This window comes from Budorcas taxicolor, chromosome 1, assembly GCF_023091745.1.
Source record: "Budorcas taxicolor isolate Tak-1 chromosome 1, Takin1.1, whole genome shotgun sequence".
NCBI lineage: Eukaryota > Metazoa > Chordata > Mammalia > Artiodactyla > Bovidae > Budorcas > Budorcas taxicolor.
This window is the reverse complement of record NC_068910.1, coordinates 198,732,043-198,757,904: the sequence shown is the minus strand read 5'-3', so window position 1 is coordinate 198,757,904 and position 25,862 is coordinate 198,732,043. Positions and strand designations below refer to the sequence as shown.

At 51.1% G+C, this 25,862-nt stretch overlaps 1 protein-coding gene across 2 annotated transcripts in view; it reads right to left on the bottom strand.

Moving 5' to 3' along the window:
* Window positions 1–7,680: 7,680 nt before the first annotated feature.
* Window positions 7,681–25,862, bottom strand: part of KY (kyphoscoliosis peptidase) — a 52,316-nt gene continuing 34,134 nt past the window's right edge. The window contains exons 9-12 of one of the 2 annotated variants that reach the window (XR_008198966.1): window positions 17,665–17,853; window positions 15,902–16,092; window positions 10,953–12,030; window positions 7,681–8,581 (exon numbers count right to left, since the gene is read on the bottom strand). Coding sequence is in view for 1 of the 2 variants with exons in the window: in XM_052636018.1 (XP_052491978.1) it covers window positions 11,135–12,030; window positions 15,902–16,092; window positions 17,665–17,853 (1,276 nt within the window). In the remaining variant the exon portion in view is untranslated. Of the gene's footprint in view, window positions 8,582–8,906; window positions 12,031–15,901; window positions 16,093–17,664; window positions 17,854–25,862 lie in introns of those variants that run through there. The other variant, XM_052636018.1, reaches the window with a different exon arrangement.

Genomic DNA, 25,862 nt, shown 5'->3' with positions numbered 1-25,862 from the left:
CCCAAGCCAGCAGCAAGATGACTGCTCCAACAAGAAACAGAAGTTCCCGAAATTAGTGTTTCTCATAAATTAACAGTTGCTCTAAAACGTTTGATTGGATTCAAAATCTCTCCATAATATTACTAGAAACTTCAACAATAAATCTGTCAGTTAAAGAAGAGGAATTGCAATTAGTTTTTAAATACATTTTGTGGTGTTGTAATCTTCAAATTAATGTTGTAAAGAAAATTATCACTACTTTATAGTGAAAATAATAAGTTTCTCGTAAGTTTCCCATCAAAGTAGACTAGAAAGAATTTAAAGACACTGTTAGCTAAAAACATCTTAGGAATTGTTTTTAACAAATTCCAGCATAAATCCTGATATAAAAAGTTAAGGTCATTAATCAACAAAAGTTTTTGCACAGCAAAGGAAACCATCAACCGACTGAAAAGTCGACTTACAAAAAGGGAGAAAATACTTTTAAATGATGTGACCAACAAGGAGTTAACTTCCAAAATATACAAATAGCTCATACAATTCAAAAAAAACAAACAACTCAATCAAAAAGTGGGCAAAGACCAAAAGAAACATTTCTCTTAAGACATACAGATGGCCAGCAGGCATGTGAAAAGATGCTCAACATTGCCAATCATTAGAGAAATGAAAATCAAAACCACAACATCCCATTTTGGTCAGATGGCTATGATCGAAAAGAATACAAATAATAAATACTGAAGAGGGCGTGGAGAAAAGGGATTCCCTCATATACTGCTGGTGGGAATGTAAGCTGAGTTGACCACTGTGGAGAATGTCTGAAGGTTCCTTAAAAACTAAAATTAGAAGTACCGTATGTTCCAGCAGTCCTACTCTTGGGCACATATCTGGAAGAAACAAAAACTCTAGCTCCGAAAGACCAATGCACCCCAATGCTCATCGCAGCACTATTTACAATTGCCAGGACATGGAGGCAACCTAAGTGTCCATCGACAGAGGAATGGGTAAAGAAGAGGTGGTACATACACACAGTGGAATGCTACTCAGCCATTAAAAATGAAACATTGCCATTTGTAGTAACATGGATGGACCTGAGATTATCATACAAAGTGAAGCAAGTCAGACAAAGGGAGGCAAATATCATACAATATCACTTATATGTGGGATCTAAACAATGAATTTATCTACAAAACAGAAACAGACTCAAAGAGATAGAAAGCAAACTTATAGGAGGAATAAATTAAGAGTATAGAATTAACAGATACAAACTATTACATGTAAAATAGATAAGAAACAAGAACTTACTGTGTAATACAGGGACCAGTATGCAATATTTTATATTAACATAATGAAACATAATCTGTAAAATTTATAACTGAATTACTTTGCTTACACCTGAAACTAATACAATATTGTAAATCAACTATATTTCAATAAAAATGTTAAGATCATGAAAGAGAGCTCAGGGCTTTCATCAAAATTTTTGAAATGATCGTATTGAAAGTTTTATATAAGTTCAATATCTTTCCTAATACTTGCATTTAATTTTTATCATCTTAATTACATATTGGAGAGAAAATCTAATGAGTTTTGTCTCAAACAGACACCCTTAAATCCTTTCCAGTTTACCCCAGAGGGTTGTGCACATATTATTGTCTATGCTTTTCCTGGAAAGTCCTCCCTTAAATGAGCAGAAAGGACCTCGGTGGTGAGGGAGGGTCTGGAGCTGGTATACAACCCTCTCTTCCCTTCCTTTATGCCTGAGCTAAAATATTTCTGCAGCTAAAATGTGTTTTGATTAATGGTTAAATGTATGTGGGCTACTCAGATGACAGTTCATCCATTTATTAATTCATTCATCAAATATTTAATCAAGCAAACTTCTCATCTTTGCAGCGTGAGCTCCTGCAATTCCCTGAGGATGCTGGTGACACAGACCCCAGCTCCCTTCTTGCTCCCAGAACCTCTGACAAGTGTGCTCAGAGGGTCTAGTAACACACCTGCGCCCTTAGCAATTTGCATCATCAATGCGTAAAGACGGCCCCAGTGCCCAGGGCAATGGGCTGAGTGAAATGAGTCTGGGCACGAGGGAAGCCTCAAAGCCAGCTCTCCACTTAGCAGCTGTACACCCTTGGGCAGTTTCTTCATATGCAGAATGTAGGCTCTGATACTCACTCAGCAAGGCTGTCGTGAGGCCAGGTGAGATGCTGAATAGGGAAGAGAATCAAAAAGCTGTAGATGGGACCTCACAGGTAATACCCACCACTGTAGAGGGCAGCTGTAGGAAAGCATCCCTTCAGGGGTGGGTAGCCTTAGGGTCTGGGAGACAGTCAGAGGGAGAGGCGTGGGGGCACCTGGGCAGCTGCCCTGTCCAAAAGGGGACACAGCAGCTCTCTTCCTTGTGGAGGTTTTCACAGGCTTCTCGGGAAAGGTTGTCAATCAGATTTTGATAGAATTTTCACTTTTATTTATTTATTTAAAATACTATCTTATTTATAAATATTTATTTATTTGGCTGTGCTGAATCTTAGCAGTGGGAGTCAGGATCTTTGCTGTGGCATGCAGGGTCTCTAGTTGCAGCATGTGGGATCTAGTTCCCTGACCAGGAATCAAACCTGGGTCCCTGCATTGGGAGCTCTGGACCACCAGAGAAGTCCTTTAAATGCTATTTTATTTTTTAAAAATTTAAAAGATTTTTTTGCTGTGGACCATTTTGAAGTCTTTACTGAATTTTGTAACAATATTGCTTCTGTTTTATGTTTTGATTTTTTGGTCATGAGGCATGTGGGATCCTAGCTCCTTGACCAGGGATGGGTCTGGCACCCCCCGGAACTGGAAAGTGAAGTCTTAACCACTGGACCCCCCCCCCCCCCCCAGAGAAGTCCATTAATTTTTAAATGTTCACATCAACTAACACTGTACAGGCTGATCAGTAAGATTTGCAAACTCTGCCCACACCAGTATGGGGGTGATAAGGCTGACCTGGGGCCAGGGTCCGTCACCACAGCCAAGGCCCCCAGGACAGGGGGTGGATACGACCACAGGAGGACTAGCCATCTTCCTTTGTCTGCAGGGCTCCGAGGGACACTGACGCTGCGGCAGCTGGCTGGCTGCCACATGCTCCTTCCATCCCCCTGAGAGAACAGAGATCATAGAACAGAGTGACTTCCATTAAGAGATAAAACCTCTAGAAGAAAACAGGAGAAAATCTTCATGATCTCAGTTTGGCAATGATTCTTTTTCTTAGATGGTGATATGGATGGTTCATTTCCCCCTGTATTTAACAAATGCCAGCATTTCATCATATACGCTTTAAAACTTACTTAACATAACAGATTGCTGAAAACTTCTGTGGCCCTTCTAATTTCATGATGGTGTTAACATTTCACAACCGTATCTGTATTTGTACGCATCCACAAAGAACACACTGCATGATTTCAGGTGTTTCTATGCACTAGGGAAAAAAAGCAGAAAATGAACTTAAAAATTGATACCATTTACTGCATCATGAAAAATACATCCATGCATATCTAGAAATACAGTTGATAAAAGATACTCAAGGGTCTACAAAAGTTTACTAAATGTTACTGAGAGAAAGTAAGAATTCCCACCCTTTTGTCTGAAGCAGGAGGTGGGGAAGGGCTAGTGGGGCTGGGTGCCTCAGATGGGTCTTGCGCTGGGGGCTCAGAGCTGCTGCCACACGGTGGCCCTGGAATGTAACAGATATGTTCCCCAGCCAGTGTGCAGACTGGCTGACTCTTCTCAATTAAGGCTCCTTTCCAAGAGGTGCCAAAAATGTAACAGTTGCCTAGCTGAACTCCTGGTCTCTGGAAGATTCTAGGAGAGGCAGGGTGGCCAACAGTTGGAGACAGGATTTCTTCTAATTAGGTCAGGGGCTGGTATGATTTTATGAGGGGCCTACGACCTTCAGATTATTCAGGGAACAACAGGCAACACTTCAATATCTTCGCACGGGCTGGGAAAGACTGACGCGGTGGTGACTGCTGAGCCTCACTCAGCGCCCCCTAGTGCTGGGACTTTGGTTTACTGCGCCCTTGTTCACTCATTCAAACCCCGTAAGAAGCTTCCATGGTGGGTGCCATGATTACCCTCGTTTTACTGCTGAGGACACTGAGATGGGAGGCTCGCTAACTTGCCAACAGCAGCGGTAGGGGGCCGAGCAGGGATGGAAGCCCGGTGGCTGACTGCAGAGTTGGTGCCTTTAACTCTTGTACCATCCAGATGTCATCCAGGGGTTTGGGCTGCAGGCCTCCCCCAGCCTTGGGAGCTCTGCTGGAAGAGGTGTCTGGGGAGCCCCCAGTCAAGCCAGGGTTGACAGAGAGAAACAAAGGCTTCAATCCTACATTTGTGGCTCTTGACCCCACATGACAGCTTTCAGTCATCAGCAACCGGCGGCTAAGAGGTCACCTTTCCAGGAAGAAGCCCATTGGCTTCTTTTGAAAATGGACTTTGAACACTATTGCTGAGCTCGATTGAGCGACTTCCCTTTCACTTTTCACTTTCATGCATTGGAGAAGGAAATGGCAACACACTCCAGTGTTCTTGCCTGGAGAATCCCAGGGACGGGGGAGCCTGGTGGGCTGCCGTCTATGGGGTCACACAGAGTCGGACATGACTGAAGTGACTTAGCAGCAGCAGCTGAGGTCTAAAAACGTCAAGTGAAGCTTTAACAGAGGCGATTTCCTCATGGGATCAGGTTCTCTCTGTTGTTTCTCCTGGGAGGTGGGGAAGGGGTCTGGTGCGGATGCAACGGACATGAAAAGTTCATGGTATCCACATTCACCCCAGTCCTGAGGGCGGGATGACCACACAGGATGGAGTCGGGCCTCCAAACACCTGTGGTATCTTGGCTACATTTAATTTTTTGTAATATGATGAAATGATCAATGTTAACTTTCAGATTCTGCTTGGTGTTCACATACACACTAATACATATATTAATACATGTTGGCAGAGTGTTCACTGGACAATTTGTCATCCTGCAGTCATTTCTTCCATATACAGTTTCCTCCTCCATCACCACTCTGTCCATATGGGAGCTGCCAGGGGCCCCTCACTGCTGACATCTGTTCTCCATTAATCACGTGCACCAGTTCTTCTTGGCCATTCACGGTGTGGCTGCCCCTCTGCCCTCATGGCACAAACCTCCCCACCATCCTCCCCACCAGTCTGGAATGGGATGTCCCTAACTGGTCCCTGCACAGCCAGGGTGAAATGATGGCTGATTCCTTGTGTCGTGGAGGCAGTCAGCCATCCCGCTGATGGAAACAAAGCAATCCCAGTGCAAGCTGAGGGCGGCAGGCCCCCAGGAAGCAGGGCACTCCTCAGATCAATCGGTTCCCTGATTGCTTCCTGGAGGTGAACACCAGGAGTTCGCACAGCCAGGTGGCAATCTCTGTCTTCCTGTAAACCCACATTTCCCACAGAGGCGAAGGCGCTCATTGCACATGCTTTTTAGTTAGTTGGGAAAAAAATCTCTTGGGTCAACAATGCTGTAAATAAAGCCAATGGTCTAGAATTTTGTTTTTGAAAGAACAACTGATGTTCACTTTGAATACATAGTGATTGTTTAGTCTAAATGTAAGGTACCATTTCATCATGAGATGAAAAAGTGCACAAGTTCAGGGTGCCTCATTCTTCCTGGAGTGCTATGCATTTGGGTGTTCCATGCGGTGGATTGGGTGGGCTCCTCTTGGAGCCCAGAGGCTGTCAGGATACCTCCAGAGCATCCTTGCGCCTATCGTGGGAGTTGACTGGTTGTCTGTCAGTGGGTGAGTTTGCTGGGAAGCCAGCACTCACCCACTGGTCTGAATAATCTCCTGTGTCATTTGATCTTAGCTGGGGTTTGCCTTCCTTTTAGTCAGACTCAGCAAATCCATGGCACACCTCACTCTTCAATCCAGTGTCTAAGGATCACCTGCTAATCACAGTCCTCTTTCCTACTGAGCCCACTGTGACCTCAGAATCCTTAACCCGGTGCGCAGGTAGCAATGACCAAGCATCGGGAGAGCTGTTTTAAGCCCAGGTTTCCTTCTCATCCATTCTCAAAACCTCATGTCTCAGTTTTGCCACTGGATACACAAGGACCTTGAGGGCATTTTGTCTCTTTTATGTCTCATCCTGCAAGCACTTCTCTTGAGAGGATTAGCCTTGGGGACAATGATGCTTAAAGAACCAGGAGCTCTGATGTTCACTGGACCATTGTTTTCTGAGACATTAACCCTCCTGAAGGCAGCCCTGAAAATATTGAGACTTTGCCAGTAAAAGTGTTTATGCTTTTTGACATTATAGGAAGCAATCACATGTACCCCTGGGAGGTGAGGAGGGCCTGAACGATGGCAAAGGCTTTGGAGTGGAGTGGACACGGAGTTGAAGGAGCAGGTCAAATATGGAACACGGTGGCATGGAGCAGATTTCTCACTGAAAGGGATCAGGAGTCAGCAGTGGCCCCCATGAGTCTGACTTTGGGCATGGGGATACATTTACTGTGTTGGCAGTCCAGGAGGAGGCAGAGGTAATCTGGGGGAGAGAAGTGACCTGGGTTCAGAGTCTTTTGACTCAGGGAGGCTGGCAGGACATCCAAGAGGGGGCATCCCAGTTGCTGCCTGACTTTTGGTTTTCTTTAGTTCTGTTCGCAAAATCAGAGAGAAGCAACATCCTGTCAGAGGCTGCGGCTTCCCCTTTGGTCCCTCTGCTGGGTTTTCTCCAGCCCCTTGCCCTCGGGCAAGAAAAGAGCCAGCAGCGCAGTCTGGTGGGGGCTGCAAGGCAGGCTCTTAACACAGCAGGGCCCTTCAGATGCTCCGCCACTGACAATCTCAGGCCTACCGCCTGCCAGCATCTGTTCACGGAGACGCAGCATCACAAACTCTCCGGACTGGAAGGGACTTTAGAGGTCATCCACGGCAGCCTCAGGGCTGGCACTTTCAAACTGTTCTAACAATTTGAGAGCTCTTCCTTCTATTATTCAAAGACTGTTTCTTCAGACGTTCCTTTAACATGCTGTTAAAGATATGGGTCACTCGTGGAAGCCTTGGTAAGGAGAAGCATGCGCGGGCTCGTGTTTGTGGGTCTAGCAGTGAGGAGCGCAACAAGGCCAAATTTGGGAACACGAATTCTTTTTGTCCTTCACATGACAGCTACAAGAATGGTTTCCATGGTTACAGCAGCTTCTCAGAGGTGTCTAGATTTTCACTTGCTGTATTTCCCTAAATGTCTAATTTATGAATAATCTGTTTAGGTAACCTGCTGGAAAGTTTCTACAAGTATATGAATATCAAGGAATATATATTTATATATATTCACAACAACAAAAAGTAGGCTGATGGGCATTTTGGGAACATTTTTTTTTCTCCCATTAAAAACAGAAATTAGGATCAACTTAAAAAATTTCAAGTTAAACAAGATTCACTGCCTTCATGTTCTTCAAAGGCATGTGAGCTGGAGAAGGGCTGGAGCTAACCTAATTATGTTTCCTTTAATGTGAAATAGCTATTTGCCTGACATTCTATTTGCATCTCACCATCACATCCAAATAGCTGGGACATTGATTTTTTTCCTAACGTTCCCTTTGAACATGAAAGTGTTTTTTTTTTCTCCTGCTTGTGAGAACAGTGATAAGAACGGATCGATAATTACATTGTTGGGTAAAAATGAATATAAATTTTATTGAAAAACAACACCAGCAACAATGAGGGGAAAGCATACCTAACAGCCAGTGGGCCCACACAACTCAATGCACACGTTATGAAAAGTAATCACCTCTTCAAAGCTCCAACTATGCTTCCAAATGAAAAGAAATGATCGACCTCAGATAAACTGACGGGGGACGCAGATGCTCACCACCTCTCACCTCTGAAAGCTTTGCCAACAGCAAAGGACGCTACCACGCTATTCGGTCCCCCGTTTGCTGTGGGTAATCCAGTGAATTTCAAGAATTAAACTGGTTTGGAAAGAACTGGTTAGCATGGCAGCAAAGACCCAAGACCACTGAGAAATTTTTTCTACTTTTCCAGTCCTTTGAGAAGAGGATTTCACAAACTTTCTTGGCAACTTGTCCCTCCTGCTTAACAACAGGAAATACTTCTTTATGTCTAGCCCCAATCCTTCATGCTTCAGTTAATCTATTTATTTCCTCTTAATCTCAGCAGGCTGTCAGGGGTTTGTCCTAGTGGGACAATGTAACATATGGGGAACACACAATGATCACAATCAGATTGGAGGCAGAGTCCAGCTGCGCTGGTGGCGCTTCCAAAACAGGTTGAACAGAAGTTAATTGCAGTTGTGGTTTTCGCCCGTTTGCCTCGTCCCACTCTCCCACCCTACCCGACCCTCTGTGCCCTTCTGTAGCTTCAGGGCTGCCATCCTAGGCCTTGCAGCAAAAGCTTTCTGAGTTCGGTCAGTTCCAGTTTTTCACTGACTTACTAATGAATGTGGTCAAACTGTCCCATCCACTTCTACCCGATTTCCGGGTAAAATATTCCCAAACCGTTATCACGTTCTCGTCTTCGCACCATGCCAGGAAGTTCCTTGCCTCGCCTCACAGCTTGTGTGGGAACGACGTGCTCCACGTATACGTGAGAAAACTCTGAGAAGCCACGAGAAGGCACTCGGTGAATTTAATATAAACATCCCGGCCGCATTTTTTTCAAATGCTGCGTAAAAACCCCAGCCTCACGGGAGTTTGCAGCACCTGCAGCTCTGCATATCGGACTGCAGGGGACGCCCGTGCCATTCCACTGGCCGCTAGAACGCCTCGATCGGGAAACAAAGATGGGGATTTGAATAAAAGACTTCAACATACAACCCCGAATTCTACCCTGAGCAGCATGCGTGTAAAAATTCATGAAGATTGGATTTCATTTCATGTATTTTTACTTCAGTGGAAAGAAATGCAGGTGTTGTCTGTGCCTACAGCTGTCTTTACAAGGGGCCGGGGCTGGGGGGGGGGGGGGGAGGGGGGCGCCTGCAGGGAGGGGTTGCTGATGCTCCCAGGCTCTTGGAGAGGCTGGGCCACCGTCTCCTGCTTGGGACAGCTCCTATTTTGCTGGGTGGCATCCTTTGTGTGCTCCAGAATGTATAGACTAATTATATTGTTTTGTAGAGGATGCAAGTTGTTCCCAGCAGGACTAGCAAGCCAGCTCTGGGTCCAGTGAGTGACATGAGTCACAGAAGGCACTTATTATTTTGATGAAACACAGCACATTTCTTTCAGCCCATAAAATCAAAGGGGTGAGAAAAGGCTGTTTCCAGGGTGTAAAAACCCCTCTTGTTTCCCTGTTGTGGTGCACAGCAGTTCCGCCTCTGCAGCCTTTGTGCATTTTCCAGGCGTGAGTGACACAGTGCTGAATGCCTGGGTGGCAGAGCCTGCCAGAGGACGCTGGACACAGGCCAGGGCAGCTCAGCCCACCGTGGTGTACTGCCCTCGTGTTCCAGGACCCCCGGCCTGGTGGAGGATGGGCCCCCTGAGACATTCCTCTGGACCGGGTTCATGCTGGGGGTGGTGGGGATCTTTGTGAGGTGGGACCTTAGGGAGAAGATGGACTGGAGAGTTGGGAGCCTGGAACTTGAAACAGGCTTGGGCAAGGGCAGCAGCTGCCACCCTTGCTCTGGGATGGCTGGGGCAGGGCTGCAGCCCCAGAACGAAGGATCAGCTGATACAGTACCTGGTTAAGTGCTCCACAAACATTTGTGGAATACACAAATGTGAGGATGAAGGCAAGGACGCCGTGAGGATCCCCAGCAGCTTTGTCTGTAGCCAGCCCAGGGCATCGGAGCGGCAGTGCAGGGAGGGGAGTACTGGGCAGCGCTGGCCCTTCCAGGCCCAGGCCCTGGTGGGCAGGGCTGCAGAGCCGAAGCAGTCAGGAGGGCAGGTGAGGCCACCTCCAACCTCTGCACGTGCGGGGATGGCGCTGCAGCGGCCATGCAGGGCCTCTCAGGGCCTCTCCATCCTTCCCTCCTGCTGCCCTCACTGGAGCCAGTCTTTCTGCTGTTGCCATGGCAACACTGGCCTGAGGTGCTGCTAAGGGCCGGCTGGGCAGGCGAGACTTCTCCGGCCTGAGCAAACAAGGAGCTCTGGACGGTCCCTACCAAAGGTCGACCCTGGGGGTCTCTCTTGAGAGGAAGGAAGGGACATGGGATAGAAACTGCTCCCAGGGCAGGTCGAGGTCCCCCAGGTGTGACCTTGGTAGTAGAGATTTTGGGGCTGGTGGGACCCTGCTATTGTGGGGGCCCCCAGCACTGCAGTGTTCTTACTGCTTTACCTGAAGTCTTTATTGAGGGTTATTGCCAGGGGTCTCTAAGGGCCCAGAAGCCTCCTGGGGTTCCCAGTGTGGGTTTCAGGTTGGGGCCTGAGGCACAGGCTCTGAGAGGGCTTGCAGGAGCTGAGTGAACTGCTAATAGACCAAGTAGACGGAATTAATCTCTCTGAGAGCAGAGTCGGGGTCTTACATCCTGAGACTAGGGTGGCTGGACTGCCATACGTCCCTGTCTCTCTGGCCCCCACCCAGAAAAAGAGCAGGCACTGGCTGCTCTCGGCCCTGAAGTCTCCCATGATCTTTCTGGTGCCACATTTCAGGCACATACAGGGATTGTGGAGGCCCTCAGGCCCCGGGCTAGTTGGGGGGCAGTTAGCTTCCTCTCTGCACCTTCCTTCTCAGGACCTGGAAGAATAAGAAGCAGCATCGGGAATGCAGGAGATGGTCAGGTCTGGAAAGAAGATGACAGTCTGACCTCCCCTGGGGTCCGAGAGTTGGTGAGAAGCTCTGTGCAGCTCCTGGGAAGGGGCTTGAGAATTACAGGATGACTCAGCCTCATGGATCACGCCCGCTTCTCTCTCCCCATCACGGGAAATGTGTTTGGCCCCGGGCAGCAGTCCTGCTTCCCCACACCAGCCTGAGAACAAGGACAGCGTTAGCATGAGAAGGCGGGTGTCTGGGCAGTGAATACAGTTACAATACCTTGGATTTACATAGCACCTTTGTCGTCTAAAGGGCCTTTGCCTCTGTCCCCTTGGCCACTGACATCGCAGCCTCCGGCAGAGCAGGAACACGAGGCAGAGGTCCAGAAGGGATTCCATGCAGACTCAGTGGTGTCCGGGCTCTGGGCGTGGCCCGGCAGGGGTGGGGGTGGCAGGTGGCCCTCACTGGGCGTTGACCTGGTACTTGAGGATGTAGGAGTAGAAGCTGTGGTTAGCATTCTCCAGCACCATGACATACACCTCCTGGCAGCCTGCGGTGCTGCAGCTGCCCTCCCAGTAGCCCTCAGGGCTCAGGGTCAGCGGCCACGTGTCCTGCCCCTTCACCAGGGCTTTGGCGATGCCGTGCAGCTTCAGTTTGAACGGGACATTGCGGTTGGCGGGCAGCACGCCCGACAGTGGCTCCAGCAGCTCATTGTCCACCCCCCAGTTGCCAAAGCTCTCGGGGAACACGGGCCAGTTCACCTTGGTGTTGGTACAGCAGATGAGGTAATTGAAGACGAAGAGGTAGTTGCCTGGTTCCTGCCTCTTCTTGACGAAGATCTTGAGTGCAAACTTGCCGGCGTGGGGCAGCTGCACCTTCAGCTCCGTCCGCTTCTCCCGGTGCAGCTGGAAGATGTAGCGTCGCTGGGTCTCCTCGGTGACGGGGCCATCGTCTCCGTGCAGCGAAGCCAGGACGCTGATGCCCTCCTCCACACCGAAGCTGACGGAGCAGCGCCCGTCGCTGGTGTAAATGACGGGCTCGGGGTGGGACGGCTTGGTGATGCCCATCTGCTCCGAGAACCAGCTGGGGCCCACGGGCTGGTGCAGCTCAGCTGGCAGCCGGACGTCCACGTCTGCACAGTGGCACTTGAGCGTGTACTCCAGCACGGAGCTGTAGATCTCCGAGTTGCCCTTGGCAAAGATCTGCAGCTTGTGGGTGCCCGTGGTCGGGGGGTACACATCCAGCTTCATCCCGTTCTTCCGGAGGCTCAGCAGCCCGTGCTCCTGCTTGCCATTGAGCATGAACATGAACAGCGTCGGAGCACAGCTCTCGATGGTGACCGTGGCCTTTCCATTCACTGTGGGGAGAGCCAGGATCAGGTGAGAGGAGCCTGACCTGTGCTGACATGCTGGTAACCGTGTAACAACAGGATCTCTGGGTGGGGAGCCCTGACTTACAGCGTCTGCCCATTTCCCTGGTGGGAATACCTTCACCCAATAATTTTAAGCCACCAGCATGACCTCACTGAACATCATATAAGCCGGTGGCAGCACGCCTCTGGAGGGGTTCTCACCCCTCTGGGCAGTTCTCTTCGAGAACTGCAGGCTGGGGGTGGTGGGTCTCAAGAAAAATCTGCCCCCAGTCGTATGTGTTGCCTTGCCCATTTGATTCACATCAGGTGAATGTTGCCAGGGGGCTTAACCTGATTCCAGGGCAGGGGAGAGGGCTGAGGGGCACGGAGGGCCAAGACCGTGGTTGGAGAGCCATCTCTGACTCTGCCTCCAGTCTCAAGGCCTGCTTCATCCTGCTCCCTTCACAGCTGGCATGTCAACAATCACCTTAACTCGTTGGATGCTTCCCTCCTGGAGACTGTGCTCCAGGGACAGAACCGCTTCCTTGCTGGTCCTCCCTGCACCCCCACCTCCACCCTTCACTCCAGGCCATGCTTCCTGAATGGAGTGGAGTGCACAAGAGGATCGTGTGCATCCCACACGCGCCTCGCCCCTTGCCCTCCAGTGCTGTCTTCCTCTGTCCTGGTCATTGCTGTGGGGTACGGTGGGGGTTAGTTCTCTGTCTTTACAGCCCACGGGCACTCCCCTCCCTGGTCCCTGCTGCTTTGCAGGACCACAGGGAGGGGCAGGGCTTCTCTGAGAGCCTTGCCTTCCCCTCCCTCAGAAGCTGATCACCTGCCCCTCCTCCCAGCCACCTCCGACTAGTCTCATTCACACTCGCTAGTAGCCTCTCCCCCATCGGTGTCCAGAATTCCTGCTCTGGAGGCAGAAAGCAATACTCAAGGATGCTGTAGGGTGAGTATCTGTGAGACTTCCCATCTAATCAGCCACGAGGTCCAGCTCCAGGCTGCTCAGTTGCTGCATTCAATGCTACCTCCTACCTTGGGAGTGAGAATCCCCACACGGGGAAGGGGGCTCCTCTGGCCTCCCCCACCTCCCCACCACCTTCTTTGTGGCTCCTCCAACCAGAAGACGTTCCCTGCTTTCTCAGGCGCTGCCAGCGCCTCACCTGCCTCTCCTCCCACGCCCCTCCCTCCTGCAGCTCCCTCCCACTCACTCAGCTCTCTGAAATCTGGCTTCGGCCCCATCCTCCAGGTCTTCAGTGCCTTCCTTGGAGGATCTGGGCCGCCGATCGTACATCCACCTTGCTGCTCATCTTGCACCTGCCCCCCTCCCCAGCCCAGCCTCCCCACCGCCTCTGACTCCTTTCCTTTCTGTTACATGAACGGTGGTATTCTTTGTGCTTTTGTGCTGTTTTCTTTGTGTATGCTCCTTCTCCATGGCTGTCAGCCACCATGAGACACGGTGACCTCCAGAGGAAAGCGACCAAGAACAGCAGATTACTGTCAGCTTCTCCCAGTTGAATCCCTCTTCAGGGGCAGAAGCTGCCTCAACACTCATGGACCCTGTCCTGCTCCATGTCGTGCCCCAGCTAGTGGTGAGGTCCCTGTGCAATTCAGCTTTGATGGATGGAGGGCTCCTGGCATTTCCATGTGGCAGCTCGAGGGCTCCTGAAAATATTTACCCAGTCACCCTGGGGCTCCCTTCCGTGTGTCACCATCAAACTGGAGGCCAGTGGAGAGGTCTGTCCCCTCCTGCCTTGCCCGAGTCAGGCCCATCCTCAGGCCCACATGGTATCCCTGTACCTCCTCCACGGGGACACCCCTTCATGTTCCAGGGCCCTCACATATGCTCAGTGTCCCCCAAACCTGGCTAAGACCTCAAGGCAGTGTTCTGACCACAGAGAAGGCTTTTCTGATGCCCTGAGGTAGGGCAGGCGGCTGAGTGACCTGGAAGCTGCTCCCCGGCCCTCCCTCTCCTCCAGGGAACTTAGCAGCATAGTAATGTATCAGTGATGGGTAATGCAGATCCTCCCTGCTGGGTGTGGGCACCACAGGGAAGGGCCCACCTATCTCCTTTCTTGCCATGTCCTGGGCCTGGCTGGGGTGCCCACCTCAGGGGGTTCCTGGTGATGGTGAGTTGAATGGCTGGGAAGGCTGGAAATAAAGGATCGGAGACCGCTGGGACTCTGTTAGAGCCTGTGACCTCCTCCTCCCCTCACCCCTCCGTCACCCTCTCACTATCCCCTCCTTGCATTTAGCCTACGTGTTTCCCTCTCTGCTTTCTTTTCATCTCCACTCTTAACAAAACTAGCTCCGGCAAAGAACTATTCTTTAAATATGCTTCATGAATATGCAATCAAATTTTAGGTTTACTGTATATTCAGAAACCCAGTGTTTACATTTCTCTGTCTCTTAAAGAGGCGAGCTCCTTGGTGGCACTGTTTTGGCATCTGTGTGGCCTGGCGCACTCTTCCCTGTGGCCCCTGCTGGCTGGAGCAGCCCCTGTCTGACAAGCGTGCCGGGGGCACGGGCACGCTCTCTGAGACAGAAGCCTCATGCTGTTATTTTAGCAGCAGGAGGCATTCATCGTTCTAAAAATTATCCCAGAGCTCGGCAGCCTGGTTATGGAGACCGTCGTGAGGTTGAAGGGAAGAATTGGCTGGGACTAACATGGGGGCCCCGTCACCTGAGTGTGGGCATGCGTTGGCCAAGCTGGGCCGGGTTCTGCATGCCAGCGGCCTAAGGAGCTAGTGGGGGAGCAGTGGGGGTCTCCCAGGGGAGAGTGCTGGGGGCTTTATAAGGAAGGTGGCTGCTGAGCAGCAGTGTTGGGAACTGGAGGAGAGCAGGCATCACGGGAGACAGGGACGGACATGTTTCAGAAAGGACCCAGCAGGCCTCCCACATCTGAGCTCAGGTGCCCCAGATGAAGGCTGGGCTCCAGGGACACAGCTCGGCCTCTGAGGGCTCCCCTCACCACCTGGATGACTGTTCATCTGCCTCCTTCCTGCCTGCAGGCAGAGCCAGCCTTTTCCAGGCAACGTCCCCTGGGCTGGGTGTACAGGACCCCTAGCTGTCCCCAAGGCTGGCCTGGACTGGCATTTGCTCCCCATCTCTCCACAGGGGCCACAGGCAGCTGGATGTGGACTGGGAGGCATTTGGGAGCTGGGTCCCAAGGCGGGGCAGCACCACAGTTAGGGCTCAGCCGAGTGGGGTTAGTGCACCCCCACACTCCCACCAAGGGCTGCCTGTGTGCTCCAGGAGAGAAGGCCAGAGCTCACCTGGGTCTGTTGGGAGGCCTTTGGAGCCTGTTGGGAGGAGTTTGGGGCCTCCCAAATGGCATTAGTAGTAAAGGACCCGCCTGCAATGGAGGAGACACGGGTTCCATCCCTGGGTCAGGAAGATACCCTGGAGGAGGGCACAGTAACCACAGCAATATTCTTGCCTGGAGAGCCCCATGGACAGAGAAGCCTGGAGGGCTACAGTCCACGGGGTCTCAGAGTCAGAAATGACTGAAACAACTTGGCATGCACACACCAGGAGTTGAGGAGCTTCTGTCGCGCACCTGAGCTGGCAGGTGGCAGAAGCCAGGCTGAAGCAGTCCTTTCCCTGCTGTGTGAGCTGAGAGAGGGTCTCCACTAGCCCTGGCTCCCCAGCATGCCTGGCCCAAAGCTCAGCCCTCCAGAGCTGCACGCCCTGTCTTGGTTTATGCTGGTGGGAGGGGCTTCTGTCCTTGCAAATGTGACCTGCGGCTGCGTCTTGCCCTGATGGCCCAATGGCCTAGGAGGCCTCAGTCGCCCCTGCACAGCCCCCACATACCGCTTCCACTGAGCTGGGCACTGGCAGGGCAGCCCATGAACCCACCGGCGCCGGTTACCTGTTTTGATGATGGAAGTCTGCGGCTGGGCGCTCAGCATCCCCTTGTTGTAGAACTCACTCTTGTGATACATGTTGTTCTCAAACTGCCTCAGGGATTGAGGGGGTTTGAGCAGTTGCCAGTTCTTGTTGTCTGGGAAATGGTCCTCGATGAACAGTGCAGGGTGGGTGAGGAAGTAGAATTCGTTGTAGCTGGAGAGGGGACGGCTGGTCAGAAGCCATGCTGGAGGCACAGGCGCCAGCCGTGCAGAGGGGCAGGCGGGGTCCACAGAGGGTCTTTGGGGCCTTCTTGAAGGTAACACATGGGGGGTCCTACCCACAACCCAAAGGGAAGAGGCACCATCTCCAACCCTGACATGGGCATGGCAGATGCCCCCTCAGTAAGTGCTTCCAGAAATAGAAGACAAAGCAGGATCTGAGGCCCCCTTTTAAGAGAAGGCCACCACCCTGGCAGTGTGTGTCCAGGCAGAGAATGGGTTCCCCCTGCTCTCAAACACAAAGGGATCTGAAGGGAGCAAAGCCAGAACCCAGGGACCAGGTGCCAGTGGCGTGGAGGGAGGGCAGGCAGGGAGACTGGGGAGCCAGCTCCATGCACTCTGTGACCTGTTGTGGGCAGCTGTGCAGCGGGGAGGCCCTGATGTGGTCCCCGGGGCTGGCTAGACGCAGCTCTCTAGAGGTCAGTGATGGGGCTCAGGAGAAGAAGGGGGGACCCCTCCGAGATGGGAGAGCCTTCACTCAGCCCAAGGCGGGCAGCACTCAGAGCCGACGGAGCAAAGGCGGGTGTGACTGACACCTGCCCCCAGTACGGGCGTGTGTACCCACCGCGTCTGCCCCACACGCAGAGCTGTCAGGATTTAAGCTGCACAAGCGGGGCGGCACTCTCATTTTTCTGGACGAAAAGGCATTTGAGCTGCTGATGGACATCAAGCTTTGCGTGAATGTCATGGCCTAGGCTGAGGCCAGCGCCTTGGAGGACAGATGTGCTCCAGACCTGCCTCCCAGCCACCCTGCCCCGCAGTACCCACAGGGATACTGAGCACCCTGACACCCCTTCCCACAAGCCAGACCCCCTCCCTCAGAGGTGGGATATGGCTGCATTTACACCGGAGAGGAGGAGGAGAAGCCCTGGGATCTGGGGAGAAGCAGTAGGAGAGAATTCTAGCATCTCAAATAATAACATAGTCAATGGCCAAAGGCCCGACTATGAGACTCTGCTGGCTCAGAAGGTAAAGAATCTGCCTGCAATGTAGGAGATCCTGGTTTGATCCCTGGGTCGGGAAGATCCCCTAGAGAAGGAAATGGCAACCTACTCCAGTATTCTTGCCTGGAGAATTCTACGGACAGAGGAGCCTGGCGGGCTACAGTCTGTGGGGTGGCAAAAAGTCGGACACGACTGAGCGACTAGGCCTTTCTAAAAGCCTGATGGGAACCTCCAGACACTTAAAGGAGCTTCTCAGCCCTGCCTTTCTTGGCACTTGGCCTGTGGGCAGACACTGTGCTTTTAGCCCTTGTGTGGAAGAGGAGTGCTGGGGAGCCAGAGGGGGGACTGAGACAGTGAAGGGTGAGGTGACAGAAAGGTCTGGGCTCTTGTCACCAGCCTGGAGCTAGCTCACCCCTGAAGCCAGAGGAAGGGGGTGAGGGCCCACAGCACACAGAGGCCCCCAGCTCTCCTTCCCCTTCCACTTGTCTTCTCCACTGCCGCCTCCTTCAGGCTCCTGCCTCCCGTCTCCACTGACCAGACCCCCGTAGAGCTGAAGTACTCACAGGAAGGTGAATTTGGACGTGGAGGAATCCACCAGGCCACTGCCCCAGGTGCTGTCCACCAGGTGCCATCTCCCCTCCAGGAACACGGCATTCCAGGCGTGGTCAAACTCCCCAGAGAAGCTCTGCCCCAGCTGGTAGCCAAAGCCCTTGGAGTAGCCAGGCACGGTCACGCACTGCACTCCAGCGATCCTGGGGCGGGACACGGCTCTGAGAGGCGGCTCCTGCCTGGGTCCCTCCGCCCCGCATGGCTGTCTGTCTGTGGCCCTGCCTCAGGCCTGTCTGCTGTCAGCCCCTCCATACCTCTCCTATTCCCTGCCTTTCACACAGTCACACACACACAGCCTGAGGGCTTTTATCTGCAGAGGTGGGGGCAGGAGGCGACACGGGCTGGCTGGTCCCCGCCACCTCCGGCACAGACAGACTGGCTGCAGGCTCCTCCAGCCTGCACACAGCCCTTGGGGCTGTCCCCTGAGTTGACCTGGGGGCTCTGCTGGCAGCTGCAGGACGCTGGTGCAACAGAGAGTTCTGCCTGGTGAACATGGAAACCAGGGGCAGGACAATGTGCTGGAAAAACCAGAGTGACTCTAGACACAGGGCTGGGGAGCTGGGCCTAGGTGACACCTAGGTGTCAGGGAGGGGTGCTGGATATGAGGGTGCAGGAGGAAGCTGAGGCCACCTCCCCTCCACGTCCAGCCCACAGACAGCTGTGGGAGGACCCCTGGGGCAGGCTAGCTGGGGTCCCTGCCTGGACCTGGAGAGGACTGGCTCACTGCCAGGACCACCATGGTGCATTAAGGCTATTTTCTGACTAAATGGCCTGGCCATGATTTCAGAGTTCCTGATGGCTGTCATTCCTGGAGCGGAAGTGATGACCGGTCAGCCAAGCTTTTATCAAGACCCCTTTGACAATGCATTCCCCCAGTGCTCGCAACAAGCTGGCCTGGACAGTGGCGGGTGGGCGCTGGTCACCTCTGGAGACAACATGGGCAAATTATACCCCTCATGGCAGTCGAGGGGTGGGCTGCTCTTCTGACCCAGGGGACCCTCTGTGCTAACCTTTCTGGGGCATTTGTATGAGTTAGAACAAGGGACTCCTTTTTCAAGACCCCTTTCCTTTCACTGTGGAACCTTGGTGTAATCAACACCCAAACGGGTGATACCCAGGATGCTTGCACCAGCCCATCAGATGGGGCTCAGCACGAGCTGTCTACCGACTCCGCCCTCCCTTCACATGAACTGGGGCTGCGCTCCTAGTGTGGCTGGGCCTCTATCCGGGAAGTGCTTGGTGGGGGTCCCTCCAGGAGCAGGTCTACAGCCTCAGTTGCTCTAAACAAGAGGTCACGGAGCCTCAGGGTAATTGGGTGAAATGGCCATAGGATAGGCATGGGGACAGAAATTGGACATTATCCATATAAAAATGAATGTTTAACGAACAGTTAGCAGAATATTGGATTAAATATGCCTTATTTGCATTTACATATCACTTGTTGAGAGAGCGAGTGGGGCAAGATGTGGAGCCTGCAAATTACCAGATTCCACCCTGCCAAGGGCGCCACTCACGTCTCCACATGGCCTGAGCTCCCGTCTTCTGCCCAGCGGCAGGCCTGCCCTGCCGAGGCTCCTTATGGGCTGAGAAGTTTCACAGCCACCCCATGCCCCCCACCTCCCCGTCCCTTCTGCCTGCCGCTTCACAAAAGGAGGTTCAGGCTCCCCAGACTGTCAAAGAAATTCCATGAGAACAGACCAGCTGGGCCCGTGGGAAGGATTTCGGAAGCACTTGGGAGTGCGAGCAGAGAGCAAGAGAAAGTAGATCCCATGTCAGGATTCTGCTGGCGCAAGCCAACACTGACTCCAGGAGCAGAAGGGCCCCCCAGAGGCAGGAGGCCCAGCAGGGGTAGGTCCAGAAGGCCGGAGCGGGGGCAGGGGGAAGAAGCAGGCATACCGGGACAGCCCCCTCCTCATAGCTACAATGGGACGCGAGGCCCAGGGGGTTTGTTCTCAGGAGGTGTGATCTGAATGAGTTTGCAGTCTTAGAGAAAAAAGGCCTCTAATACTTAGAGGTCTTTTAGACCCTCCCCTTAGAGAGGGGAGAAAGCGAAAGAAAGTGAAAATGCAGTGAAAGTGCAGTTGCTCAGCCATGTCCGACTCTTTGCGATGCTATGGACCGTAGACTCCTCCGTCCATGGGATTTTCTAGGCAAGGATACTGGAGTGGGTTGCCATTTCTTTCTCCAGGGGATCTTCCAGACCCAGGGATTGAACTCCAGCCTCCAGCACTGCAGAGCCACCAGGGAATCCCTGAGAAGGGAGAGGTGCATGCAAGGCCAGAGGGGTGCGATGAAGATACTGGGATAGGCGGGGCCTTCCATTGGAGGTAGGGCTCCACATACTCAGAGAGTGGATAAGGAGAAGGAATGTGGTGAAAAATATTTAGCGAGATAAGAGATGCTCCTGACACATTTACTGTTAATTGACAACCTTCTACAAAACCCCATCATCAGCACAATCCCTGAGTGTGTGTGTGTGTGTGCGCGCACGTGCGTGTGCATGCGTGCGTGTGTGTGCATGGAGAACCAGAAACTGCGGGGGAGGGCAGAGTGCGAGAGACAGCACCAAAGTCATCCGGTCTCTTAGTGATGGGATTTGGGATGATTTTAATTTTCTTCTTTGAACTTCTCTCTATTTTTAAAATGTTCAATGATGATTATGTGTTGCTTTTCGAATTGGAAGAAAAAATCATAAGTGCTACTTGAAAATGACACTTTTAGTGAGTTATTTTCCTTTCTTGGCCAGAATGTTGGTGCCCATGAATTTCTAGGACTGGAGGAGGGAGAAATGAGTGGCCGGCACGTGGAGGATGGGAAGGGGTCGCTTCGCAGGGAAGGCAAGGGAGCTATGGTCCTCAGGAGCACGCTTGTCCTCCGCTCAGAGCCACCCAACATCAGGGGAGGCAGGAGAGGCACTGAGTTCCCACGTGGCCTCTGGGTGCTATGATAAAGATGGGCTGGTGCTGATGCGGGTAGAGGGCTGGCTTGAGCTAAGTGTCCTCCTGGGAGAAGCCGTGGCCCTGGGCAGAGGTATCCTCCCACCCAGGGCCAAACTGGAGGTCAGATTTGAGCACCAAGTCGGGGAGTAAGCGTGAACACCCCACCCTGTGCCTGGGAAGGGCTGCAAGAGGGAGAAGGGAGTGTCTGGATGTCCTCCCTGAGGGCTTGGGGCTGGAGGGGGTGAGACTGGCCTGGGTTGAGCCTGGAGAACCCGTTCACTCCATTGTGACCTTGCCAGGCTCATCACGGGCAAAACGAAAGGTTGGTGTTAAATGATCTCTAGGGGTTGATTCTCCACTGACAGGCTGAGGAGAAGCTGGGAGGGCTGTGGGGAATGCCTGGAGCAGAATAAAGATGAAAAAATCCCCTCAGCGGTAAGCTTCTGCCATGCTTGACTGTGATATGAGGATATTTTATTACCAGGCAGCAGTGTGCAAGATGAGTTGGACAAAGCAGTCATAATGTAGAGTATTATTGTTAATAATCCAAAACTCTCACGCAAAAATGTGGAACTAGTCATTCCAGCTGCTAGTTGCTGGTCAGGTGACCCACAACCACCTCAGGCCTCCAAAGATTGCTGACTGTACACACTCTGCAAAGCACTGTACAGGGGATCATATCCCCTGTATGATATAATATCCCATATCATATCATTTAGAAATATAATAAATACTCTAACATAATAAATGATGATGCTCTAAAAATAAAGCTCACTGGCCACCCTGGATGTTCTCATAGTAGGAAGAAAATGTGAACCATGACAAAAATGCTAGTGATAAGCATAGCTCTTGGGCTTCCCTGGTGGCTCAGACGGTAAAGAACCTGCCTGCAATGCGGGAGACCTGGGTTTGATCCCTGGGTTGGCAAGATCCCTTGGAGTAGGGCATGGCAACCCACTCCAGTATTCTTGCCTGGAGAATCCCCATGTACAGAGGAACCTGGCGGGCTACATCCATGGGGTCGCAAAGAGCTGGACACAACTGAGCAACTAAGCATAGCTCTTTCAGGAAACCCAAAGGGGGAGGAATTTGCTGGAAAGATCTGAGAGAGCACTGAAGAACAGGCAGAGGATGAGAAACACTTCCATCTCTTAAAGAACCCTGACCAGCCATCCCAAAATAGAGCCCAAAATATCAGCCAAGGAGATGTGTCTAATAACCTCAGGCTGCAGAGTCTTGGTTTTTACTTTTGACAGTTTGGAAAACTTCAGCGCCGGGGGTAATACTGAGGAGACAATGGATCCAGACTGTGACTGTCACTTTAAACAGCAGGGGGCTCAGGGCTGGTGCACTGGGATGACCCTGAGGGATGGGATGGGGAGGTGGGGTGGGGGGGTTCAGGATGGGGAACACATGTACACCCATGGCTGATTCATGTGAATGTATGGCAAAAACCACTACAATATTGTAAAGTAATTAGCCTCCGATTAGAAAAAAAAACAAAAACCAGCGATGATCCAGGCCCCAGCAGCAGGATGGCTGAGTGGCCTGGGGTGGACGGTGCACCCCGCACACATCAGCCTCTGACCACAGTGGGCTTCCTTAGCTCTGATCACTTTTCCCTGGATGTCGGGGCCACATGGGAAAGAGGGAGGGTGGAAAGGAGCTGTAGGAGAGGTAGCGAAGCATGCTGTTTTCCTGTCTTGAGGAAAACACTGCGATTTCTAATAGTAAAATTAGGAAACACGGTTTCAATACCTTTAAGCCCAATGGCCAGTTTAACCGGGAAAACACATGAATTAGAATTTTTAGGGCCTGCAGTTCCCAAAATGGTCCTCAAGAAGGTCACAGAAAACAAATTTATGGTTCCCAAAGGGGAGGCGGGGTAGGAGATCAAGTAGGAGTTTGGGATTAAACATACACACTACTATATGTAAAGCAGATAACCAACGAGGTCCTACCATATAGCACAGGGAATTATATTCAATATCTTAAAAGAATCTATAATGGAAGAGAATGTAAAAATGAATATATATATATGTATAACTGAATCATTTTGCTGTACACCTGAAACTAACACCACATTGCAAACCAACTATATTTCAATAAAAACTAAGTATGTATATAATTCCAAAACGAAAGTGAAAACAAAAGTTGCTCAGTCGTGTCCGACTCTTTGCAACCCCATGGACTGTAGAGTCCACGGAATTCTCCAGGCCAGAATACTGGAGTGGGTAGCCTTTCCTTCTCCAGGGGATCATCCCAACCCAGGGACTGAATCTGGGTCTCCCGCATTGCAGGCGGCTTCTTTACCAGCTGAGCCACCAGGGAGCCCAGTTTGTGGTTTCTACACTGCAGCATGACATGCATAACCATGACTTATGTTTCACAGTTTATGTAGCTGATTTGTTATAAAGTTGGCAGTGTTTATATTTCTGTATATGGTCCTCTTCTCCTTTCCTTATGCCACTCCCCCGCTTACAGTGAGGTCAGTAACTGTAATCATGGTAATAATTCTCACTCCACAGGCCTGTTAGAGCCTTTGGAGGTTGACTTCAGGGTCTCCTCTGTGATGAGTGAAGAGTCAGCAGTTCAGAGAGGGAAGCTGACTTGCCTGGGGACACATAGAAGGCTTGGGGGCAAGGCAGTGCCAGGACTCGTGGGTCCCGATGCCCAGTTCAGGAGGATCTGCATTGCACCAGACTTTTTGTACAGCAAGATTTGTTTCAATCCAAGGAAATGGCAACCCACTCCAGCGTTCTTGCCTGGAGAATCCCAGGGACGGGGGAGCCTGATGGGCTGCCATCTATGGGGTCACACAAAGTCAGACATGACTGAAGTGACTTAGCAGCAGCAGCAGCAGCAGCGGCATAAAGTTCCAGGTGGTATACAAAGTAAAAGTAAAGATTGGTTTACTATAGTGATGCAATTCATCTTCATGAGCACTGTCCTTCGCTGTATCTAAAAGGGTGGTGGGGTTCAGATGTTCCTTTCAGAGGCCATATAGGATGGAGATAATTTAAGGTTATCCTGTATATTCAGCCTTCGGGGCCTCTGGAACCAAGTGATGTTCTGGGATCGTCTGGGACATGATGCGGAGCAGCAGCACACTGCTGTGACAGCTGGAAGATGCATGGGAAACAGACTGACATCTGATTGGTGACAGCCAGTCTCCTCCACATCAAAGCCTGAAACTGGTAATAAGCTCTTGGCTTTCTCAAAAGTCCCTGGAAAATCTGCTAGCTGGTGGTGTTAGCGCCGTGGTAACAGGGGAAGAAATTGCACTGGAGGCTGACTTGCTGGCAGAATTCCGGGGAATCAAGCATGACCCTTGCAAAGCAATGAAGCGGAATTCGTGAAGGCTGTTGGGGAACTGAGGCAAAAGGAGAGACGTGAATGCTGGACGAGAGAAAGTCAGAAAGAAACTGGACCAGCAGTTACAAGCAGCAGCGCTAACAAAAAAGGCACACTGGTTACTTGAGAAAGACGATGAGGAAATGAATGATGTTGCAAAAATATCTGAATTCCCCACCAAATTACTTTATTAAATCAGTCTTTAATGAGGCCATTGCAAGGAGGCAGACTGGACTGGTAGAAGTAATGCCAGCTATGTGGACACAACTCTTGCTAAGAGGCCACTCTGACAACTAAGCAAGGATAAATCAGCAAGTGTGGATTACACGTCCTTGGTTATTAAGGGATCTGCTAATGAATTTACCAAACCTTCAGCAGTTATTTTAAAGAGAAGAGGATGTAGGAAAGACGCATGGCTGAGGTTACTGATCTTTAAAGCCAAAGTTAAAGGAATTCAGAGAACTGTGAGCTATTGTTAAATATCTCAGGCTATGTGGAGAGTATTTCACAGGGTAACTGCCAGGTGGGAACATAACTTTAAATGATGCAAAACGTTGGTCTTTTAATGATCAGCTTCAAGCCAGAAAATGGCCATTGTTAAGCCTCTGTACCAGGCCAAAGAGTTGTAGTTCCACTCAAGGCCAATGTCAATTTTCTGAGCCTATGTGAGTCTATGTGGTCTGTAGGAAAGTTCTACACAGCAAAGACACTCCAATACTGACAGGACAGGGAGGGTTAAAAATAACAGCCCCCAAGTTCTCCTTTAGTCCTGCCAGTAGGCAATGGAGCCCCCAGTGTACAGATGAGAAAACCGAGGCTCCCAGAAGCTTCAGTTCAGTTCAGTTCAGTTCAGTCACTCAGTCGTGTCCGACTGAGACCCCATGAATCGCAGCACGCCAGGCCTCCCTGTCCATCACCAGCTCCCGGAGTTCACTCAGACTCACGTCCATTGAGTCGGTGATGCCATCCAGCCATCTCCTCCTCTATTGTCCCCTTCTCCTCCTGCCCCCAATCCCTCCCAGCACCCAGAAGCTTAGTGCCTTCCAAAGGGAGCAAAGCTAATGAGTGGGACGTTAAGGACTGGGAATCAAGGACTGGTAAACTAACTGAGGCCTGGAAGAGTCTTTCTGGCTGTGAACCTGGGACTCCTTCCATACCATGCTAGGAAGACTTCTATTGGATAAAAAAATATACTCTGTGACTTAAAACCCCAAGTGTTTTCAAATTTGCAAATTAAGATGAAAATAATTACACTCTGAAAGATGCTAGGTTCAAATAGAGCTGAGCATAGATGGAGGGCTATTCCCTTATTTTAAAAAAGAAGGTCCAACTCATACAAGTCTGCGAGGAATATCTTGTCATTTCCTGTCACTGAGGGCCTACCTGTGTATAGGATTCTGAGATGGATGTTCAAAGGGAAGGTGGGGGGAGACATGAAGACATGTAAAACCTATAAGAAGAAATGAGCACAGGCAAAGGCTATATGAGAGAACAAAGTCCAGAAAGCAATAGGACACAATGTTAAGTGTTCTCTAACTGGTAGGATTTAGGGTAGCTTAATTTTCTTCTGTTTTCTTCTATGCACTTCATAAATCACATATAGTTAAGTTTTATTTTTAATTTAGAAAAGTGATTAAATAAAAGCCTAAGCAAGACCTGAGCTGGTGTATAGGTATGTTGATGGCATCTGGAGAGGGAGGGGAGGGGCCTGAAGAGCACTGAGAGGCAAAGCGAGCAGATGGAGCAGGATTAGCCAAAGTGTGAAGTGCGGGCAGTGGCAGAGGGGGCAGGGCTGGAAGGGAGGCGAGGCTGCAGATTGGAGGACGTCATGGGGACAGTGTGAGCTTTTAGTCTTGTTC